The 19,912-nt window shown below is 39.9% G+C and overlaps 1 protein-coding gene across 1 annotated transcript; it reads left to right on the top strand.

Moving 5' to 3' along the window:
• The first annotated feature begins 4 nt into the window (after positions 1-4).
• LOC134222361 (E3 ubiquitin-protein ligase Fancl) lies at positions 5-17,372 on the top strand. The gene is made up of 3 exons (XM_062701521.1): positions 5-142; positions 16,226-17,125; positions 17,195-17,372. The coding sequence occupies exons 1-3, from the start codon at positions 47-49 to the stop codon at positions 17,330-17,332; spliced, it is 1,134 nt and encodes a 377-aa protein (XP_062557505.1). The 5' UTR covers positions 5-46; the 3' UTR covers positions 17,333-17,372.
• Positions 17,373-19,912: the final 2,540 nt, after the last annotated feature.

Raw genomic sequence — 19,912 nt, 5'->3', positions numbered from 1 at the left:
TCGAATATTTACTGATTATTATGTGTAATATCGTGTAATATTTAAAATGTGTGAAACAGCAAGTAAAAAGGCGAATTTTCTGCAAAAGTATTCATTTCTAGCCGAAATAAATTCGAATCGTTTCGTTGGTTGCTATGATAGTGTAAGTAAATAAAGTAAAGATATTAGATGTTAAAGCAGGGTGCCCAGATTATTTTTTGATAAATCGGTAACTTGACTAAAAAAATCGGTATTAAATTATCGGTTGAATAAGGGTGCGGCCAGAGTAGACGCGAAGTGCGAAGCGAAGCGTCCATACGATTTGACAGCTCCTTATTATTGATTGTTATTCCTTTGTGTGCAATTTTCGCGCCGCGTCGCGTAGACGTGTCTACTCTGGCAGACACCTAAGGATCAATTTTGTACGTACATCTTCTTCTTCTTCATTGGCATTACATCCCCACACTGGGACATTGCCGCCTCGCAGCTTAGTGTTCATTAAGCACTTCCACAGTTATTAACTGCGAGGTTTCTAAGCCAGTATACCATTTCTGCATTCGTATATCATGAGGCTAATATGATGATACTTTATGCCCAGGGTAGTCGAGACAATTTCCAATCCGAAAATTGCCTAGACCGGCACCGGGAATCGAACCCAGCCACCCTCAGCATGGTCTTGCTTTGTAGCCGCGCATCTTACCGCACGGCTAAGGAGGGCCCACGTACATACGTACGTATCCCCCCGCTTATCCGGACTGCGGTCCTTTTCATCTTATGTTTCTAATTACCACCTTGTCGGTTAATTTTTCAGATGCGAATTGTGAGAAATGTATGAAAAATGTGCTGCATATTGTTTCCTAAAACTGTCGTGAATTTTTCAGCTTGAAGGTATCCTCAAACCAGATGTCTTTGGTCATAAGTTTTCATAGGGGCGAGATCCACTGCGTTTCAGCTCGAAAAATCTGCTCTCATTTATTTGTAGAAAAAGAGAACATAATCGAAACATTTCCCTGAACTTCGGACTAACACGAAGAGTCTAAATAGCTTATGTTGGAATCACATGTTTCTGCCTTCCACCAAAAAGTCTTTAAAATGAACATTATCTCCCATAATCTCTCTAAAAATAATATTTCTGAACAACAAAATAAAATAAATAATTTTTCTGATATGTTCTGAACATTTTATTATAATTAAGCGATTGTTTAGGTTTTTTAGCTACAACCCAACCCAATTTTAGCCACTAACATTAATTACACCCAGTGGTGCGAATTCTCAGTCTCAGTGACTGAAATTTGTTGGATATTGATACCATTTCCTCTTCACACTCACTTCCTAGCAGTGAAAACTGAAAATGATTAGCAGCAACAATCAAAGATAAACTCTCTTCTCATTGCACACGTAGCTCGCAGTGACAGACCATTCAGTTCACTCGCTGCTGCGTGAATGCGACGGCCCTATATAAATGCATGGGTTAATACTATCACTTGAAAGACAATGACAGGAAATTTGTGCCGAATGATCATCAGCTTCAGCCCGCCAGCGATGCCAGATTGCTTCAACATCAATTCCGTAGATTCGCTCAAAATTATTGCCTTGCCCTATTTCGGCGCTTCTCCACTCTCCTAGTATACAGAACATTACACGACTGATATCTAACTTTTCTCACTGCATACAAATTAGGTAACAACAAGACCACTAACCATCAAAATTTATAGCTACTGGTCTTGTTATATCCGTACTTTCATGAAAAACCAAGAAGAAATAGATTCTTGGCATAGTGACCTATACACGCACTTCCACACTCGCCGCAATGGCAGTTGCTATACATATTTTACATATACATATACATAACTGTTTCTAATGCTGATACTACCGCACGCAGAAAAAACTCTTGTAAATACAATGATATTTGATGTAAATTTAACAAGAATTTCACATTGTTTTGGCGGTAAAAAGAAATATTATTATTTCAACAATCCAGTATAGACCAATGCAAACTCTAACTTAACCTCACTTATTTTGACAGTTCACAGAGCTTGTTTACAAGGTGTTAGAAGAAAAATCGACGAAGGGAAAATTAAAATTCATATTTTTAGTTTAAAATTGCTGTGATCCGAATATTTTAGTGTTATTCTTTGCATTCAGCATAAAATCAATCGCAATGGACATCTACATGCGAATAAAATGACGAAACAATTTTATCGGAAGCTGCGCCGGAGGCTAAGTCTCGGAGAAAAAGCTCTGTGAACTGTCAACCTACGTCATCATGCACTGGTCTATTGTTGTTCTTTTAGAAGCTTTAAAAGCTTCCAAATATCAAAAAGCTTCTATACCATCCGCGGAGCAATAATAATATTGTTGTTTCAAACAGAGATGTATTTTAGATTTCAACATCATTATTTTTGAAACAAATAAAAAAGCTATTAGAGTGAAATCAGGAGTGATTCAGTTTGATTCTAAATTTTCGACCACTATTCTAGTTTGCATCTGGAGCAAAATAGAACAAACTCGCTGGTTTCCCCAGCAGTGTTCTATTCATGTTTTTCAAATTTTCAATTAATTGAAATCATTATGTTACTGCCAAGAAAGGCGCCAGAATTGCAAAGTGGATTGATCCGTAGATAAAATGACGCATCCATACACCAAAACAATTGAAAAATATTTGAATCTCGTGATTCAATCGTGGTTCAAATCTGCAGAAAATAGAACGGAGCGTTATACCAGTTTTATTTTTTGACAGTTGACTGGTATAAAAACTGAATCTAGAACAGCTGCTGGGAAATTCAATGTTTCAGATTCATATTCAAACTGACAGCCCCGAACAATTTGAATCACTGCTGATTTTACTCTTATTATTTTAATAATAATCTTTATTGAATTTTCGCAGTACAATTGGATTTTGATGATGATCCAATTTCAATAATAAGACAATGTTTTTATGGAAATATATTTTATTCGTGCATTTTCAAACTTAAAATTACCTATAAAACATCACTTATAATTGGAGATTTAAAAAACATCCGCGATCCAGAGTGTGCCGCTGGGATCTGAAACAAAACTATATTAGAAGTCGAAATAAACCTTTATGAGAGTAAATACTTACATGATAAAAATTCATATCTATCTTCATGTTAGTTCTGGGCAGAGCAAAGAAAGATATTTTCACAGGCACCCATGTAATTCTTCGGATGCTAGATTTCCATCGTACATCATTTGGCAACTGGAACTAGAATTATTGAGAAGGTTAGTAGGGACTAGGGAGTCAGAAGCGGCAGTAACCTACCTTATACATCGAGTACATCAACGGTTCCACCGGCTATGTATCGTCCACTTGGATAAATGAATAATTCAAGCTCTATCTGGTAAAAGGGCGAATGTCGCAAGAGAGGATTCTCTTCGTCGACTTCCCCTCTTTTAAATAAAAGTGACAAGCAGAGGATTTCATCGCGGTTCATCACTTCAGAATGCAAGTTTTCAATGTTTTCTTACGTTCTGAGGGGAAAAACCGCAACGAAATCATCTGCTTGTCACTTTTATTTAAAAGAGGGGAAGTCGGCGAAGAGAATTCTCTCTTGCGACATTCGCCCTTATTCCAGATAGAGCTTGAATTAAACTAAATCTATCTATAGGTTCAAACTTTCTGTTCTGTTTACATATTTCTAGCGGAACGGTATAAAATGTCCCAAATGAGTTTTATAAACAAATTTATTTTTGTCATTTATGATGCTGTTTTCATCTATCCACGAAATGTAATTACATGTTGAAAATAATCATATATTTTACCCTCTGTATTACGATGTCTGGTGTTTATATATAGATAATAATCATGCATGTTTTGATAAAGCCCGTTTGCTCACATCAATCAATGAGACAGTTTTTAAATTATTCTCTGTAATTATCTTTTCGGGAAAGCTCAATTTCACAGGATAGTTAAAACAATGATATTTTCTTGTTAAAATCAGCAAGACATTTCGGTCGGAGACGAGCCAGCCTCGGGCTGAAAGTCTCCTTAATAAAGATACAAAAAAAAGCAAGACATTTCTTGTCGAAATAATAATATGCAAGGTAAACTTGAAAATAAATATGTATTTGAAAATAACAAGCGATATTTTGATTCAATGTGAATTGTTTTGTGTCCGTGTGGGATGAAAATGGGAGCTATGGGATGAAGCGAGATGAAGTGTCGAACCTTTCATACAATTTCATATCAAAGAAACCGTGTTTAAAAATTCATAAATATCTTCCTTAGGATGTTTTCAAATGTGTAAATTGACATCACTTGAGCTTTCTCAAAAGCTCATTTCCAACAGTATTGTTGAAACAATAATATTTCGTTATTGTTATTATGTTACCAAATCTTGTAGAAACAATAATTGTTGTCGTATTTTCAAATGAATGTTAACATTTAAAAACAACAATCTTATTTTTTAATTCAATGTAAACAGTTTTCTGTCCGTGCGTTTCGCAATTTATTTATTCAACTCTGTTAAAAATTTCAACCTAAAATCAGTTTACTATTATGGACTTCTTATTTTTCAAAACATTTCAAATTATTAAGCTGAAGCGCTGGCGGTGTCGTAGATGTGGTAATGTTGGTTTGCCAACAATTTTGACGTAATTAGTTTATTCGTAATTTGGCGTCAGCAGTTTGAACTATAAAGTGAGTAAAACAAAACCCTATTTTGACATTGAAATTAAGATAGCAAACCAATAAAATCCTCAAAATATCGAGATTACAAACTTCTATTTATTAAATTTCAAGGAATTTCTGGAGCAACTCCTGGATGAATTAGTATTTCATAAATGTATCCATAATTCTATGGAAAGTCTGCTTGACATTTTTTGTAAATACTTTAAACAATTCTATGGGAACAATTATCCATGAATTAATATGGTAAGTAATTCAAAACATTCGTCTTTTTGAAATTGCTTCAGAAATCCTCTAGATATTCCATCAAAAACTATTCCAGAAATTCATTTTTAAATTCCAAATCCTTCGCAAATATTCAGAAACTTCTTCGAAACCTCCTAATAGAGTTGCTTTCGAATTTAACTAACTTCCGAATTTCACAAATTCCTTCGGAAATTTATAAAGTCAATATTGGTTAGTTCTGTAAAGAATTCTTCCGGAAACTAGTTCAGAAATTCTTATAAGGATTATTAAAGGAATTCCTCCAAAAATTCCTTATTAATATTTTCAGAAATTTCAACAGGAAATTATTCAGAAATTATTTTATTAACTTTTTGGGAAATCGCTTCACTATTTTATTTATTTAGAAATTTATCCAGTAGTTCATTTGGACTTTCATCTAGAAAACTAGTTTATTTGTGGACGCAGTAGCGCCCCTGGCAAGTGTTTTTTATATAAACGGTTTATGTGTTATTCAACGTCTGTTGTCTGTGATTTTTTTCATTAAATGCTGTGTCTTGTTGTCTAAGGTTACCACTGGTTTTGTTTTCTGCATCTGATAGTAAAACAGTAGTGTAAAGCAGTAGTGATAGTGTCAAATATTTTATTTTTGTGAGAATTTCCCTGCATGCTGCGTCTGATTGGCTAGTCACCGGACAGACAAACAGGGCTATTATATTTATGATTTTAGGACGAAGTAGCCGAACGAATTACAAAAGTAAATTCCAAAGTTTTGTAAAAGAATGTTCGACATTCAAAAGTCTTAAGAATAATTTTCAGAGGATTTCGCGTAGAAACTGCTGAAGAAATTTACAAGGACTTTTCCGAAGGTATCCCTGGAAGAATGTGCAATGGAATTATCGGCGGATTTTTTTGAAAATTATTTGGAACTCCTGGAGGAGCCCCCGAAAGTATTTTTGGAGGAATTAACAAAAGAAATATTGAAGGATTTTCCGAAGGAGAACTTGAGTGGATTTTCAAAAAGTATTCCTAAAGGAATTTCTGGGAGAATCGCTGAAGGAATTTCCAAAGGAGTTTCTAAAACAATTCCTTAGGAAACTTTGAATCCCTGGAGGGTTTTTATTTGTCAAAAATGTGAAATGTCAAATAAGAATTTCGTCCAGGATTCAGGATTTATAACAATTATTTTTATGAACTATTTTGGCGTAAACAAACAATTTTCAGGGAAAATATTCAGTTTACTGGGTCGCGTGCACCATTGTGTCCCAGTTGAACTCCGCCAGAATATTTTTTTAAAGCAATGATGTATATGTAATAAAATGTTTAATAAATGTTTCAGCTGTGTTATGAATTGTGCAGTCAAGAATCCAGGGTTCGCTTGAGCCTTGAAATTAATTACGTGTATCGGAGACGAGCCAGCCTCGGGCTGAAAGTCTCCATAATAAAGACAAAAAAAAATACGCACTCTAAATATCTCCTTCGGACCAGACTATTGGGAAACTATATGGTTTTTTTTCTTCTTTTTTCTTCTTTATTAAAGAGGCTTTCAGAACTATACGGTTCGAAAGACCAAATGTGCCTCTTTTTCGCTTTCAATCAGTGGCACCTTCCTTTACTGACTTCCAACTGGTCAAAGTTGAATCCTAAATTCCACAAAGATTGCACACATGGCTGTTCTTACTTAGCTTCTGGATTATAACACAAGAGCAAGAGTATTATTCAATAATTTATATAGGATGTTCAATTTCACTGAATTATTTGCAACAAGCTTCGTGCATCATACACAAGAAATATTTTCAATGTGATTCTTTACTGGACCTTAGGCAGTGGTAATCTCGGTCAATGATCGACCATTTATTTGTTTTTTCAAGATTGCTTTCATAATTAAAAGGGAGGGAGGGATGAGTATCAGCGTGGAAATTGATCTCTCTTCAATGCTGATTTTCTTTCCTTTTTCTTCAAATGGAAGCAAGACAGAAATTTATTCGATTCAAATCGTAACGAAAATTATCAACGGATCGCTTTTTCAAATCGAATACTATATAAAAAAAATTCTGGAACTATTAATTCTAATGTTTTCGCCACTAATTCTATCATGAATGCGGTAAACCTTATGCAGAAGTAATCTGCACATCCCATAAATCAAAGAGATTGGAATGTTTTTGAATTGTTGTATGAATGCGCCATCTACGGATGAATCCACTTTAAGATTTTTATGCGTATAGCTTGGTGTAGCCTATTTTTTCGTCTGTGAGTTATATATTCATAATAAAAATTGTATAAAGCCTATACAATTATTAAAAAAAAACATGTCCCCCTCGAATTATATTTGTCTGAAATTAATAAATTGAGGAAGCAATAATAAAATTTCCATTTTTTTTAGAATTTTCGAAACATTCTTTAATAAATCCAACTCGAAATCCAATGAGTTTTTGATTTTTCATTTAAAAAATAATTATTATTCCCTCCCCTTGACCTTTCGGAGACCAATAGGACATAACTTTCAATAAATATTTGTAACGGTATTTCCCTCTAAATAGAAACCCATATATCAGGAACTTATATATATTGTTTACTCAACTTGAACTAAATTTGTAACCAGATAAATTGAAACTAAAAGTGTTCTAGTAAAAAAAAATCCGTAGATTTCCGCAGAAATTTTCAAATTTCCGTAGTTTTTATCTACGGATCCGTAAATCCGTAGAAAGCACTCGATTCCGCAGATCTACGGAAATTTCCGTAGATCTGGCATCGCTGCAGCCCGCTGTTGGCAAACCGAGTATGCTAAGCTATTCCTGCTTTGCCTTGCTGACTGAAAGGCACCCAAGGGCCTCATACGCCTGTCAATGGCGAACAAAGCTCGTGTACTCTGCATCGAAGCTTAGAACCGGTGTTAGGGCGCAATCGTTTATGTGAACATTTTTATATTCGGTTAGTTACCGCAACTAAATTCTTTTTCGAGTCCCTATAATCAAGCAAGTATCTCAAGCATACCACATCGTTATATTGCTGCATGATTGAGTGTTTAATTTTGACAAAATATCGAAAACAAAAGTGTGCATAAAAATTGCCTCGCCATAACAAAAAGGTGGTAGAGAATTAACACTGTTGTTTACAGTTTAGAACCAAATCCAGATGTCGCACATGTTGGGGTAGGGATTCAGTGCTCCGCCTTCTCCCCCTGAAGGCACCGTCATAGGCAAAGAGGAGCAAAGAAAAATCCAAAACAAAAGAATCACACTCAGCAGGCATTGTTGATAAATTGCACCACTGATTACACCTACTTTCTGTGTCTATTCTCCTTTCTATGAAAAAAGTTTTGTCGCGCTCTTCTCAAGCGCTCAGCTCTTCGCGGTGATAACGCGCAATCAAAGATTGCACAGCAGCGCGCTCTTAACCATAAGCTCAATGCCCACGTTGCCTCTTTTCAACGCTGCGTGCGAGTGACGCTAAAAGGACGCAAATGTGCATCGGGAAAAAGCGGTAACGGTAACGTAACAGCTACCGAAAAACGTCTCTCACGGTATGCTACCTATCGAGAGTGTATAGGGGAGAACGGTCCAAAATGCACCCCTGGGGCAAAATAGCCTCACTCATAAAATCACTGTAGTACATTTATGAACGAATATTACCATTACAATTCATAATCTGTTATCCATCATTGGAAAATTTTAGAAAAATTTAGCAAAATCTCTTCATATTCACTCAAATTTAACGATTTTCTATTTCTCCACCATATCCGTAAGATTGTAGTACAATCCATTAAGAAAAAACAAACAACCATGCGTTCACCATCATTTTACATGCAATTGAGTCATTTTAGACCATCATTCGGGCGTTTTGCCCCAGGCCTATTTTTAAAACATTTTCTAAATGCGTTAGAAAGTTATGAAAACCTTATTTTTTATAGGATATCATTGTGAAATGTAGCTGGGTTTGTAAACTTTGCACCAATACGTTGAAATGGTTGAGTATTTTTGTTTATATGGGCGAAAACATCGAAAAAGCTTAAGAAGTGCATTGTGGGAAGTTAAGGATGCCATCCAACAGCTAAAGACCAATAAAGCAGCTGGTATCGGAGCTGAGCTCATCAAGATTTAATGTTTATTTTTTTTGACAATTTCTATATTTCAAGACAAAATTTTCAAAACGACTTATCTGCTTTTGTAAACAAAGATTCAAACGACGATTTGACGAATCTGATAACTCTCCCATGCAAACCGACACCACCAATAGGTAGGTGAAGGTTTCCGCTACCTGTTGATGGTGTTGACTTGGGGGGTGGGGGCTGGTTGGCTTCCATCGTCCGCTGAACTGACGTAGTCATCTCCTCCGCTGCCTTGACTTTCACTGCCTGTACTCTCAGCGCCATTCAAATGTTCCTCGTAGTGCTGCTTCCACCTTTCGATCACCACACGTTCGCCCGTCAAGATGCTCCCATCCTTATCCCGGCACATTTCGGGTCGCGGCACGAAGCCTTTCTGGGATGCATTGAGTTTCTGATAGAACTTGCGTGGTTCTCGAGAACGGCACAGCTGTTCCATCTCCTCGCACTCCGCTTCTCCCAAGCGGCGTTTCTTCTTCTAGAAAAAGGGGGTTTCTGTTTCTGTGTTCCACGTTCTGCCGGGTACCTTGCTGCAGTGCGACCGTCCGCGCTGCGTCCTTCTCCTCCAGAATCTGTCTGCACTTTTCGTTGAACCAATCGTTCAGTCGACTTCGTCCAACATACCCGACGTTGTTCTCCGCTGTGTCGTTAATGGCTGCTTTAATTGTATTCCAGCAGTCCTCAAGAGGGGCCCCATCGAGCTCACCCTCTTCCGGCAAGGTTGCCTCGAGATGCTGCGCGTATGCAGTGGCGACATCAGATTGCTTCAGTCGCTCTAACATTGTTGATGACGGATAGTTTTGGGCGCAGTTTAACCATCGCCAGATAGTGGTCAGAGTCGATGTTAGCGCCACGATTTGTTCTGACGTCGATAATGTCGGAGAAGTGCCGTTCATCAATCAGAACGTGGTCGATTTGTGATTCTGTGGTGGTGATCTCCAGGTGTACCGATACGGGAGGCTGTGTTGGAAGTAGGTGCTGCGAATGGCCATATTCTTGGAGGCGGTAAAATCAATTAGTCGTAGGCCGTTTTCGTTCGTCAGCCGGTGAGCGCTGAACTTCCCAATAGTCGGTCTAAACTCTTCTTGGCCAACCTAAGCGTTCAAATCTCCTATGATTTGCGCGTAGAATGCGTCCTTATCATCATCAATGCTTCCGGAATGTGGGTTGTGGACGTTGATTATGCTGAAGTTGAAGAACCGGCCTCTGATCCTCAACCTGCACATTCTCTCATTGGTCGGCCAACACCCGATCACGCGCCTTTGCATATCGCCCATCACTATGAAAGCTGTTCCCAGCTCGTGTGTGTTGCCGCAGCTCTGGTAGATGGTATGATTACCTCTAAACGTTCGCACCATTGATCCCTTCCAACAAACCTTCTGCAGCGCTACAATGCCGAATCCACGGTCCTTGAGCACATCGGCGAGTATGCGTGTGCTCCCGATGAAGTTGAGAAGGTGCAGTACCACGAACCAAGTTTTCAATCGCTAGTCCCTTTTCGTCGCAGTGGTCTTCACCGATGGTTACGGTCCGTACTCTCTTGCTGATTTTTCGTCGCGTGAGGAAGGAATTTGTGAAATGTATTTAACTTATATCAGAAATGGTACACTAATATCATCAATCAAAGTTGAAGAATGAGCAATTTTTAAAGAAGGAGTAATTACTATGAAACAATATTATGAATGTCTAGTTTAGAAATACTAGAATAAGAGATCGGCGAAGACGCGATCTTGTTTCCAATCGAACCGTCAAAAGCGGCTCCATTTCGACTTGTTTACTTTTTGCATCCATAAGAAGCAAGCAAAAAGTTCAAGTGCTGCCAGTATTATTTTCACGATTTCATACATTTTCATACGTTGCCATTTCGACAGTTTTTCACTCCGCCGGTCTCTGGTTATAGGGTTGCTAGTCTAGATGATTCTGTTAGAAATAAAAAAGATTGTTGATTTATTGCCGATTTCACCAATTTGAAGAGTTATGTGTAGATTGTGATTTGCCCGCTTCTTTTTCTCGCACCCACTCTCATTTCGGGTTGATCGATTTTTGTAACTGAAATTTACCCAATTATAAGTAATGGGACTCGTTAGTCACATGTAAGCGTGTACACTAAATCGATTCCCGCCATAATTTTACGTCTATTTGTTTTCAGATTGAGCACTCACACACAAATATTATACACGGAAAATCAAACTTTTTTGAGTGTATTGAGTGTGAGAAAAAGATGACTGTGAGAAAACAAATCTCGCGAAACTCTTATAAAGTGCAAAAAGCGTAATAAGAAATAAATTAAACTTGTGTTGTGCGAGATTGAATCTCTCCGTTTCAGTTTCTTGTCTATTTAGACCTTCTGTTCCTTTCGACCTTTTGTCCCGTTCGACGTTTGGTCCTTTTTTACCTTTTGTTTCTTCGACCGTTTGTCTTTCGACCTTTATCTTTCGACTTGTTGTCCTTTCGACCTTTTGTCCCTAACCCATTTATACGAGGCTCGCTCCCAAAACAACAGCTTCAGTCTGCATAAAAAGTTTCAAAGCGTGTGTACGTTAAAAGATAGGCAATTAATTGAAAAAAAAGTACGAACAATCATCAAATCGTCATCATTTTCAGAATAGCTTCATTACCACTGGGGGGTAAATTTGGGATTTTTACTCCCATTTTAAAGTCTTCAGTTCCCGGTGTGTCCCAGAAAGTATAAGCACGATTTTCATGCGCTCCTATTTTTTTCTGATGAAATTTAAATGACATTATTTACTGAACATCATTGTTTACCTTATAATCTGTCGCTCTGTGATTCAAAAGTGGTTAAGTTTTTATGGAGTACATGAAAAAATCTGAACGTAAATCGGTCTCTATGAGCTATTTGCTCGATCGGAAAATTGTTCGATCTTTTCCCTTAAAAATGGTTCGTCTTCTCAGGTTCGTCTGTTCAAAATATGGAAATATCTGAAAACATCGAAAAATAAAGTCGGCCGAACAAGACACAAAATGAACTACGGACTTGAAGGAAGCAGAAGAAGAAAAAAGAAGTTAATAACATGCCGCATATGTCAGAGCCTGGGCCCATAACTTACTTACTTATGGATCCTGTACACCTCCGGTTGTGCAAAGGGCCGACTTGAAAGATCTCCATCCTGAGCATTGCCCGGCTACCGCTTTAGCCTGTTGCCAGGTTAGATTTCGGTCGACTTCTTTTATTTCTTTATTGAGGATTTGCCGCCATGAGCCTCTGGGTCTGCCTCTGCTGCGATGTCCCGCTGGGTTCCAGTCTAATGCTGCTTTACAGATTTCGTTTCCGCCCCTACGTAGAGTGTGGCCGACCCAGCCCTACTTTCGATCCCGAATTTCTGTTGCTATCGGCCTCTGGTGACAACGACGATGGAGCTCGTTGTTTGAGATCCAGTTGTGATGCCACCAGGCCCGAATTATATAATGCAGGCATCTGTTAATGAACACCTGCAGCCGTTGAGTGTTCTCCACTGATACACACCATGTTTCGCTAGCGTATAACAGTACAGATTTCACGTTAGAGTTGAAAATTCGTATTGTGCACGGAAAAAAATAATGAAACATAAACAGCGCGTGAAACTTGACATGCGGAAATTTAAGCTATTATACGCTGAAATGGCCCTCTTCCTAACAATATTGCTTACAACTTGTATGCAATATCGACGATTCACGTCAAATATTGTATACATTTAGGCTACTTCTCGTGTGGAAGTACGCTAATAATGACGTTCCATTTATGTGCATGATTTTCAGCGTAAATTTCAGTGGATTTTTCTATCTGTGTGGTGCATTCACTTATCTGCCTGTTTTTCCAGATATTTCTTAAACTCGCAAAGGCAGCCCTTGCTTTCTTGATCCGTGCGCCTATGTCGATCTTGGTACCGCCGTATGACGCCATTTGGCTACCAAGATATTGGAAGCTTTCAACATTCTCCACTGGTTGCCCGGCTACTGTGAAACTGGAAGGAGTCACCGTGTTTACATCCAACGATTTGGTTTTGTTGACGTTGATGACTAAACCTGCCGAGGAGGAGCGCTCGGCAAGGTCATTGAGCTTATTCTGCATATCAGAGCGCCGTTGCGCGAGGAGTGCAACGTCATCAGCCAATTCGAAGTCGCTTAGGTGCTCCATGGTTATTGGCTGCCATAACAGCCCGCGGTTTGGTTCACGGTCAATCGCATCTACCAGAATCTCATCGATTACGATGAGGAACAGTAACGGTGATAGAATACATCCTTGCCTCACACCAGCTATTTTATTTATTATCAGACTAAGGCCGGAGTGGCCTGTGCTGCACATAAAAGTCTTCTCCATTCGGCTCGGTCCATGGCTACACGTCGCCAACCACGCAGTCCAACCACGGGTCCGCAAGTCATCTTCCACTTGCCCGCTGCGCACTTCGCCTTCTTGTGCCCGTCGGATCGTTGTCGAGAACCATTTTCACTGGGTTACTGTCCGACATTCTGGCTACGTGCCCGGCCCACCGCAGTCGTCCGATTTTCGTGGTGTGAACGATGGATGGTTCTCCCAACAGCTGATGCAACTCGTGGTTCATTCGCCTCCTCCACGTACCGTCCGCCATCTGCACCCCACCATAGATGGTACGCAGCACTTTCCTTTCGAAAACTCCAAGTGCGCGTTGGTCCTCCACGAGCATCGTCCAGGTCTCGTGTCCGTAGAGGACTACCGGTCTAATAAGCGTTTTGTAGATAGTCAGTTTGGTACGGCGGCGAACTCTATTCGATCGGAGCGTCTTGCGGAGTCCAAAGTACGTACGATTTCCAGCCACTATGCGTCTCCGAATTTCTCTGCTGGTATCATTTTCGGCAGTCATCAGTGAGCCCAAGTACACAAATTCTTCTACCACCTCGATTTCGTCACCACCGATGCAAACTCGCGGTGCGTGGCCCACATTGTCTTCTCTTGAACCTCTTCCTATCATGTACTTCGTCTTCGACGTGTTGATGACTAGTCCGATCCGCTTGGCTTCCTCCATCTTCTCAAAGTTACGTGCCATAATATCTATGTCGTCGGCGAAGCCAAATAGCTGGACGGACTTATTGAAAATTGTACCACTCGTTTTAATCCCTGCTCTTCGTATTACCCCTTCCAAATAGCAGACACGAAAGACCATCACCTTGCCGTAACCCTCTGCGGGTTTCGAAGGGACTCGAGAATGCCCCTGAAACTCGAACTACGCATATCACCCGATCCATTGTCACTTTGATCAACCGTGTCCAGGGTTGTAAATTTTCGGCAGCACTGGATGAAGGTGATGTTTTTTTATATCATGTTTTTATTTTCTTCCTGCTCTGAAATCAACCTCACATTCCCGGAGAGGCAGAAAAGTAAACAACAGAACTCACATCACCCACTGCGCCGCGAAGATGAAATTTACCACAGCAAAATGTACACATTCACCCAGCAAATTGAAAAAACTCACCACGCGTTTAAATGGGCCACTCACAGTCATACGGCAAGGCGCGAACTGAGCAGCATGTCAGAGCGACTTGTGAGTGGCTGAATGCGAAATTAAACGGTCGGTGTTGGAAATGATTTTTCGGCTGCACCCAGTCGCACTCACCACGGCGGCGATGAAGGCGACTGCAGATTATACTGAGATCCATGGTTTTCACTGCATTGACTGTGAAATATTTCTACCCTGACCGTGTCAGTTTATCCCGAAATCCGTGTTCGTGCATTAGCTGCCATAGCTGGTCCCGATCGATTGTATCATATGCGCCTTTGAAGTCGATGAATAGATGATGTGTGGGCACGTTGTATTCGCGGCATTTCTGCAGTACCTGGCGAATGTCGAACACCTGGTCCGTGGTGGAACGTTCGCCCATAAAACCCGCCTGGTACTGCCCCATGAACTCCCTTGCGATTGGTGTTAGTCGACGGCATAAAATTTGGGAGAGTACCTTGTAGGCGGCGTTCAGCAATGTGATTGCGTGATAGTTGCTACAATCCAGCTTATCGCCTTTTTTGTAGATGGGACACACGACACACACGACACCTTCCATCCACTCCTGCGGCAAAACAGATGATGGGTACGTTCAAGAATACTTGTAGCGGCGGTTACTGTCCATTATCCGAAAGCATCATAACCCAATACTATTTTGACTTCAGTGTATTAAGGTCACTCCTGACGGAATCCAAGATTAAAAGTGCTCGCGTTTTCGGGGGCACACCACTCGATTCAGAGGCGGCGCACAACTGTCATTTTTGTTGATTTAGCTTTGCTGCGTCGCAGCATGCGTGAAATAATAAATAAAAATGACAGTTGTGTGTTGCTTCTGTATCGAGTGATCTGCCCCCGAAAACGCGAGTACGTTTAATCTTGGATTCCGTCAGGAGTGACTTTAAGTGATGGATACGGTAATCTGTGTAGTGTCCTAGGCCCTTGTCGTTATCCTGTCCGGTCCGCAACTTAGCGACCGCAATGAATCCGGATTCTTGCACATCTTCTTTACTCCTCCTGTCCATCTACCAAGGCCCTCCTGACAGGCCTCCCTGTCTCACCCCGTTTCCATGGCTTCTTACCTGTCATGCACTATGACGTCAAGGAGATAGATTCCCTAAACCATTCCCAGGAAAATTCTATTGAAACTTTTTGGGCTTTGACAAAGGCACTTTTGTGAAAGCACTTTAAGGAAGCGGACTCCATCATCTTTATACATAAAAATGAATTTCTATCTGTCTGAACCTTATAGACTCGGAAACTACTGAACCGATCGGCTTTAAAATTTGTATGCAAAAGTTTTTGGGGTCGGGGAAGGTTCTTAAGATGGTTCGAGACCCCTCCCCGCTCTGGAAAGGGGGGCTCCCATACAAATGTAACACTAATGTCTGCATAACTCGAGAATAAATCAATTTTAGGCGAAACGAAGTGCGTCGGGTCTGCTAGTAACTTAAAAAAAAAGACTGAAAATGTAGCCTAAATCGTTGACAAACGGTCTGTGCGGAAGCTAATTACATCGTACTTATACTTTCTGGGACACCCTGTATTTCTTGAAAACAGTTCAAATTTAAGTTTTTTTTGACAGGTTATGAAAGAACTTTAACTTTTTTCGACAACTGGTTTTCGAAAAATATATATTTTAAAGTGGGTGGGTGAAACTCTCCTGGAGTTTAAAGCCGCACATCTTTCGGCAAAGCATCGGATGGCTTCAAATCTCAACTCATTTTATTTTTAAAGATTGCTACATAGATTGTGCTGAACAGCTGAATTAAAATTATCGCACTTCGAATACTTGCATTACAGAAATATATGATCCATCTTGCATTACCTGAATTTCCGGAAACCAGTCGCACAAGTATTGCCGTTTTTGCTGGATTGGAGCCGGTTGATGTGAAAGAGATGCTTAAAATGGAAGATACTTCACTATTGCTAGACGATGTGATTAAATATTTAGACAAATATCAGATCATACCGAGAAAAGTTGTCGATATCAATGTAGACTCGGTGCTAAAAGTTTTCAAACAATTGGAAAAGATCAAAAGCGACCATTCCTGTAAGATTTTTACAACCTCCGATATGTCGAAAATCAAACTGACCGGTTTCAAATCGATGGCTGATCATTCACTGGAAATGATGCGAACAGGAGACGGCGAATTCCAAGTGACATCCCACAGTCTGCCGGATCTTGGATCGTCCATCGAATTATTCAAGTGGCATGCATCTCCGGAAGCCCATGCTTCCTCGTTTGTTCAAATACTGGAACAATTGGAAGAGTTCTACAGCAATATGCACACGCTGGACGAGCTGTGCCACGTGGTCGAACCGGCGCACATCGATACACGTTGCACGTGGCGGATCATTCGGTTCAATCAGAAGGTGTTCCTCAAGATCACGCTTCACCCTTTGCAGCCGTCTTCGGTGGTGGTTGCGTTTCTCGGCCCCACCATTGAAGTCGAGTACCTTCGAGAGCTGTACAACGGGAAACTGCACGACTGGGACCCGGAGAGCGATGTCTACACCAATCTGCTGAGGATATTCGAAATAATGGCGTTTCCTATGCGGATCGAGCAACCCGGCAACGATGAGGAGGTGGCCGCGTGTGGGATCTGCATGTCCTATCGGGATGATCAGAATAAGATCCCAATCATATCGTGCGACAATGAGAAGTGTTCGCTGATCTTTCATATTGGTTGCTTGAAAGAGGTAAATAGCTTTATTCTAAAAAATAATTCGACCATTTTGTTAATTTCTAATGCCGAATAAATATTTCAGTGGTTCATGTCGCTAAAGGACAGCAGAACGTTCTTCGCCATTTCAGTGGGCACCTGTCCTTATTGCAAGCAGAAAGTGTCGTCCAGCTTCGATGAACTGTTGAACAATTTGGAATTGAACCCCGCCAAATCAGCATAGGAGAAGGCGAAATAAAATACAAAGCAAACTTGGAAATTAAGGCATTTCGCAAAACAAAAATAGTTCAAATGATGACTTCCCTGTTCCCACATGCTAAGCACGTTCGCCCGTATGTAGTTTAACAACGCCGATTTTACTTTTGTCGCGACTAACTCAACGGTTACGATGATGTGAGATGATTACAGTAATTCGTCAAATTGCTTATTTAGCTTTCGTTGTCTAAATCACTTACATGCTCTCATAATAGGCAGTGGAGAGAGGTAAACAATGATCGAATCGGGGTAAATTGTAAGCAATAGCTGCGTGTCACTCTTTAAACATTTTTCCCAGTTTTTCGCAGGAAAATTTCGCACAAACAATAAATTGCAATCATTCAACTTTCGCTTAGGAATTTCGTTAAAACGCTGATTTGCAATTGAAGTCACGGATCGCCCAGTGTGTCCACCAGAAACACGCCAACATGAAGGTATCCGCAGTGGAGCTGGCCACCTTCCTATAGTTATCGCGAAACGGTGTCCATCACCCACGGTTGCGCAGGTGATTTGGTATTTGTATTTTGCGCATCGTTTGCGCCAATTTATTCGAACGGTAGTAGGGTGGACGGGGCGCGAGTTGCCCGCATATTGGCTGATGATCGATCGATCGGTCCATTGCAGGAAGCAATAAAAGTAAAGCGCGCCCGTGAATGCGATCGATTTTCAACCGGGGACGACAACGAACGGTATACGAAATTTGAATTCCATTCGTTTGCAATACTGATTCCGACAGGTAAGGTATATTTGGTTTTCGGTGGACTGGATCACGCAAATAAAGGAAGGGAATTAGTAAAAGGCGACCTAGAACAATGACGGTAAGTTGCTGCTTAAACTCATGGACAATGCAAAGCACGCCGTTTGTACTGTTGCAATTTTAGGCAGGTTTGGCAATCAATCAAGATAAAGATAAATTTCAATTCTGTGTTGCGTTATGATGAAATCTTTCGTAACAGAGAACTACTAATCGATCGTTTTGTAGAGGAATAATATAAGGGTTACTGCTCTTGGACTTTATCTCATAGCTCTAGCTTCTTTATTATACAAATTTTTGTTAGCGATCTACCTGCCATCAGTTTAGATGATGAGATAGAGGAGCTCATAAAATGGTTACCATATCCCGCTCAACAGTTGCCTAAAGTATTATCATGATATTTTAAATTGACAACTTTTTTGACTACTGATGGAAATGTTGTGATGAAAGACCAGCGCAGAGTAGTCCCACGATTTCTCCAAAATCGAATTTCGCAATTGGCTGACGAACCTCATCTTGAAATTTCGGCTACGAAACATCGATTTCGATCAAATTGGTTAACTTAAGGTTTGATAGACTAGAATGGACGTGCAATTGAATCACTTCCTGACACATTTCCGATAACAAGGTCCGACAAACCATGAAAAAAGATTTCATGAAAATTCCAGGCGTTTATCATTTGCTCGTTATCACTGGTTGCTTTTCACGTTATGTCGAGGTTACTGCATAAACTATGTAAATGACAGCAAAAGAAACAATTATCAAGGTGAGAGAAATTATTGCAAGGTTTGGATATCCAATTGAAATTGTTTGTGACTATGGTCAATCGTTTTCCTCAGCTGAATTATCCTATTTTTGTACAACAAACACTGGCGGAGCCAGCTATTGTTTTTCGGTGGGGCACCACTAAGCGCAAGAACAATAGCCATCGAGAACAATGGCGTGATTGCATCGCGTGGTGCCCCACCTCTGTCTCCGCCAGTGACAACAAACACAATAAATATCAAAAACACTGGCTTTTCACAGTGGATTGTTCGAAAGACAAAATCGAACGCTGTTGAAAACTCCTAAGATAAGTTGTACTATGGGTAGGGTGACCATATGGTATCCTAAAGGAGGACATGTCCTCCTTTTTCGATAAAAATCGGATGTCCTCCTTTTGGGCTGAAATGTCCTCCTTTTTGTACATTTTGAGGAAACAATTAACAATGCTAGACATTATTTCTGGGAAGTTTTTTTCTTGTTATCGCTGAGGAAAATATTATAACAAAGATCCATTCGCAAGTAAAACGTACGGTTGCAAATATACATTTGCGTTTAATTTCTTTCCAACTTGGAATCCTTTCCATCTAGTTTTTGATTAAAATCAATATTAATACCAAACATTAGATGAGTGTATTAGAAGATGTCACCAAATGTTTTTAAATAATTGTTTGATAATTTCACGAAACTGTGAATAATGGGCTATGAATAAAATGATTCAAATGCTTCTCAAGGTGTGCTGCGAGAAAGCATACATTGAATTATTGAGTCTTATTTCGATCGTAACACATGGTACGTGTCCTCTAAATAAGTCTAAAGAAATCTAAAAATGGTCACCTGTCATAAGTCGACTTTAGTACTATTGCATTTAATTCCACCGCAACGTGGTCCCATAACAGGTAAAGACATACCACTAAAAGAGCTTGATAAAATGTGTAGGACTCATGGGACTCAAACCTATGACCTCATTGCAAAGACGGGTGCAAAAATATATACCCTAGTCAACGATATTCTCTAATTAACCATAAAGTT

The sequence above is a fragment of the Armigeres subalbatus genome, chromosome 1, assembly GCF_024139115.2.
Source record: "Armigeres subalbatus isolate Guangzhou_Male chromosome 1, GZ_Asu_2, whole genome shotgun sequence".
NCBI classification, from domain to species: Eukaryota; Metazoa; Arthropoda; class Insecta; order Diptera; family Culicidae; genus Armigeres; species Armigeres subalbatus.
The sequence above is the reverse complement of the archived record's forward strand: the minus strand, read 5'-3'. Positions and strand labels throughout refer to the sequence as shown.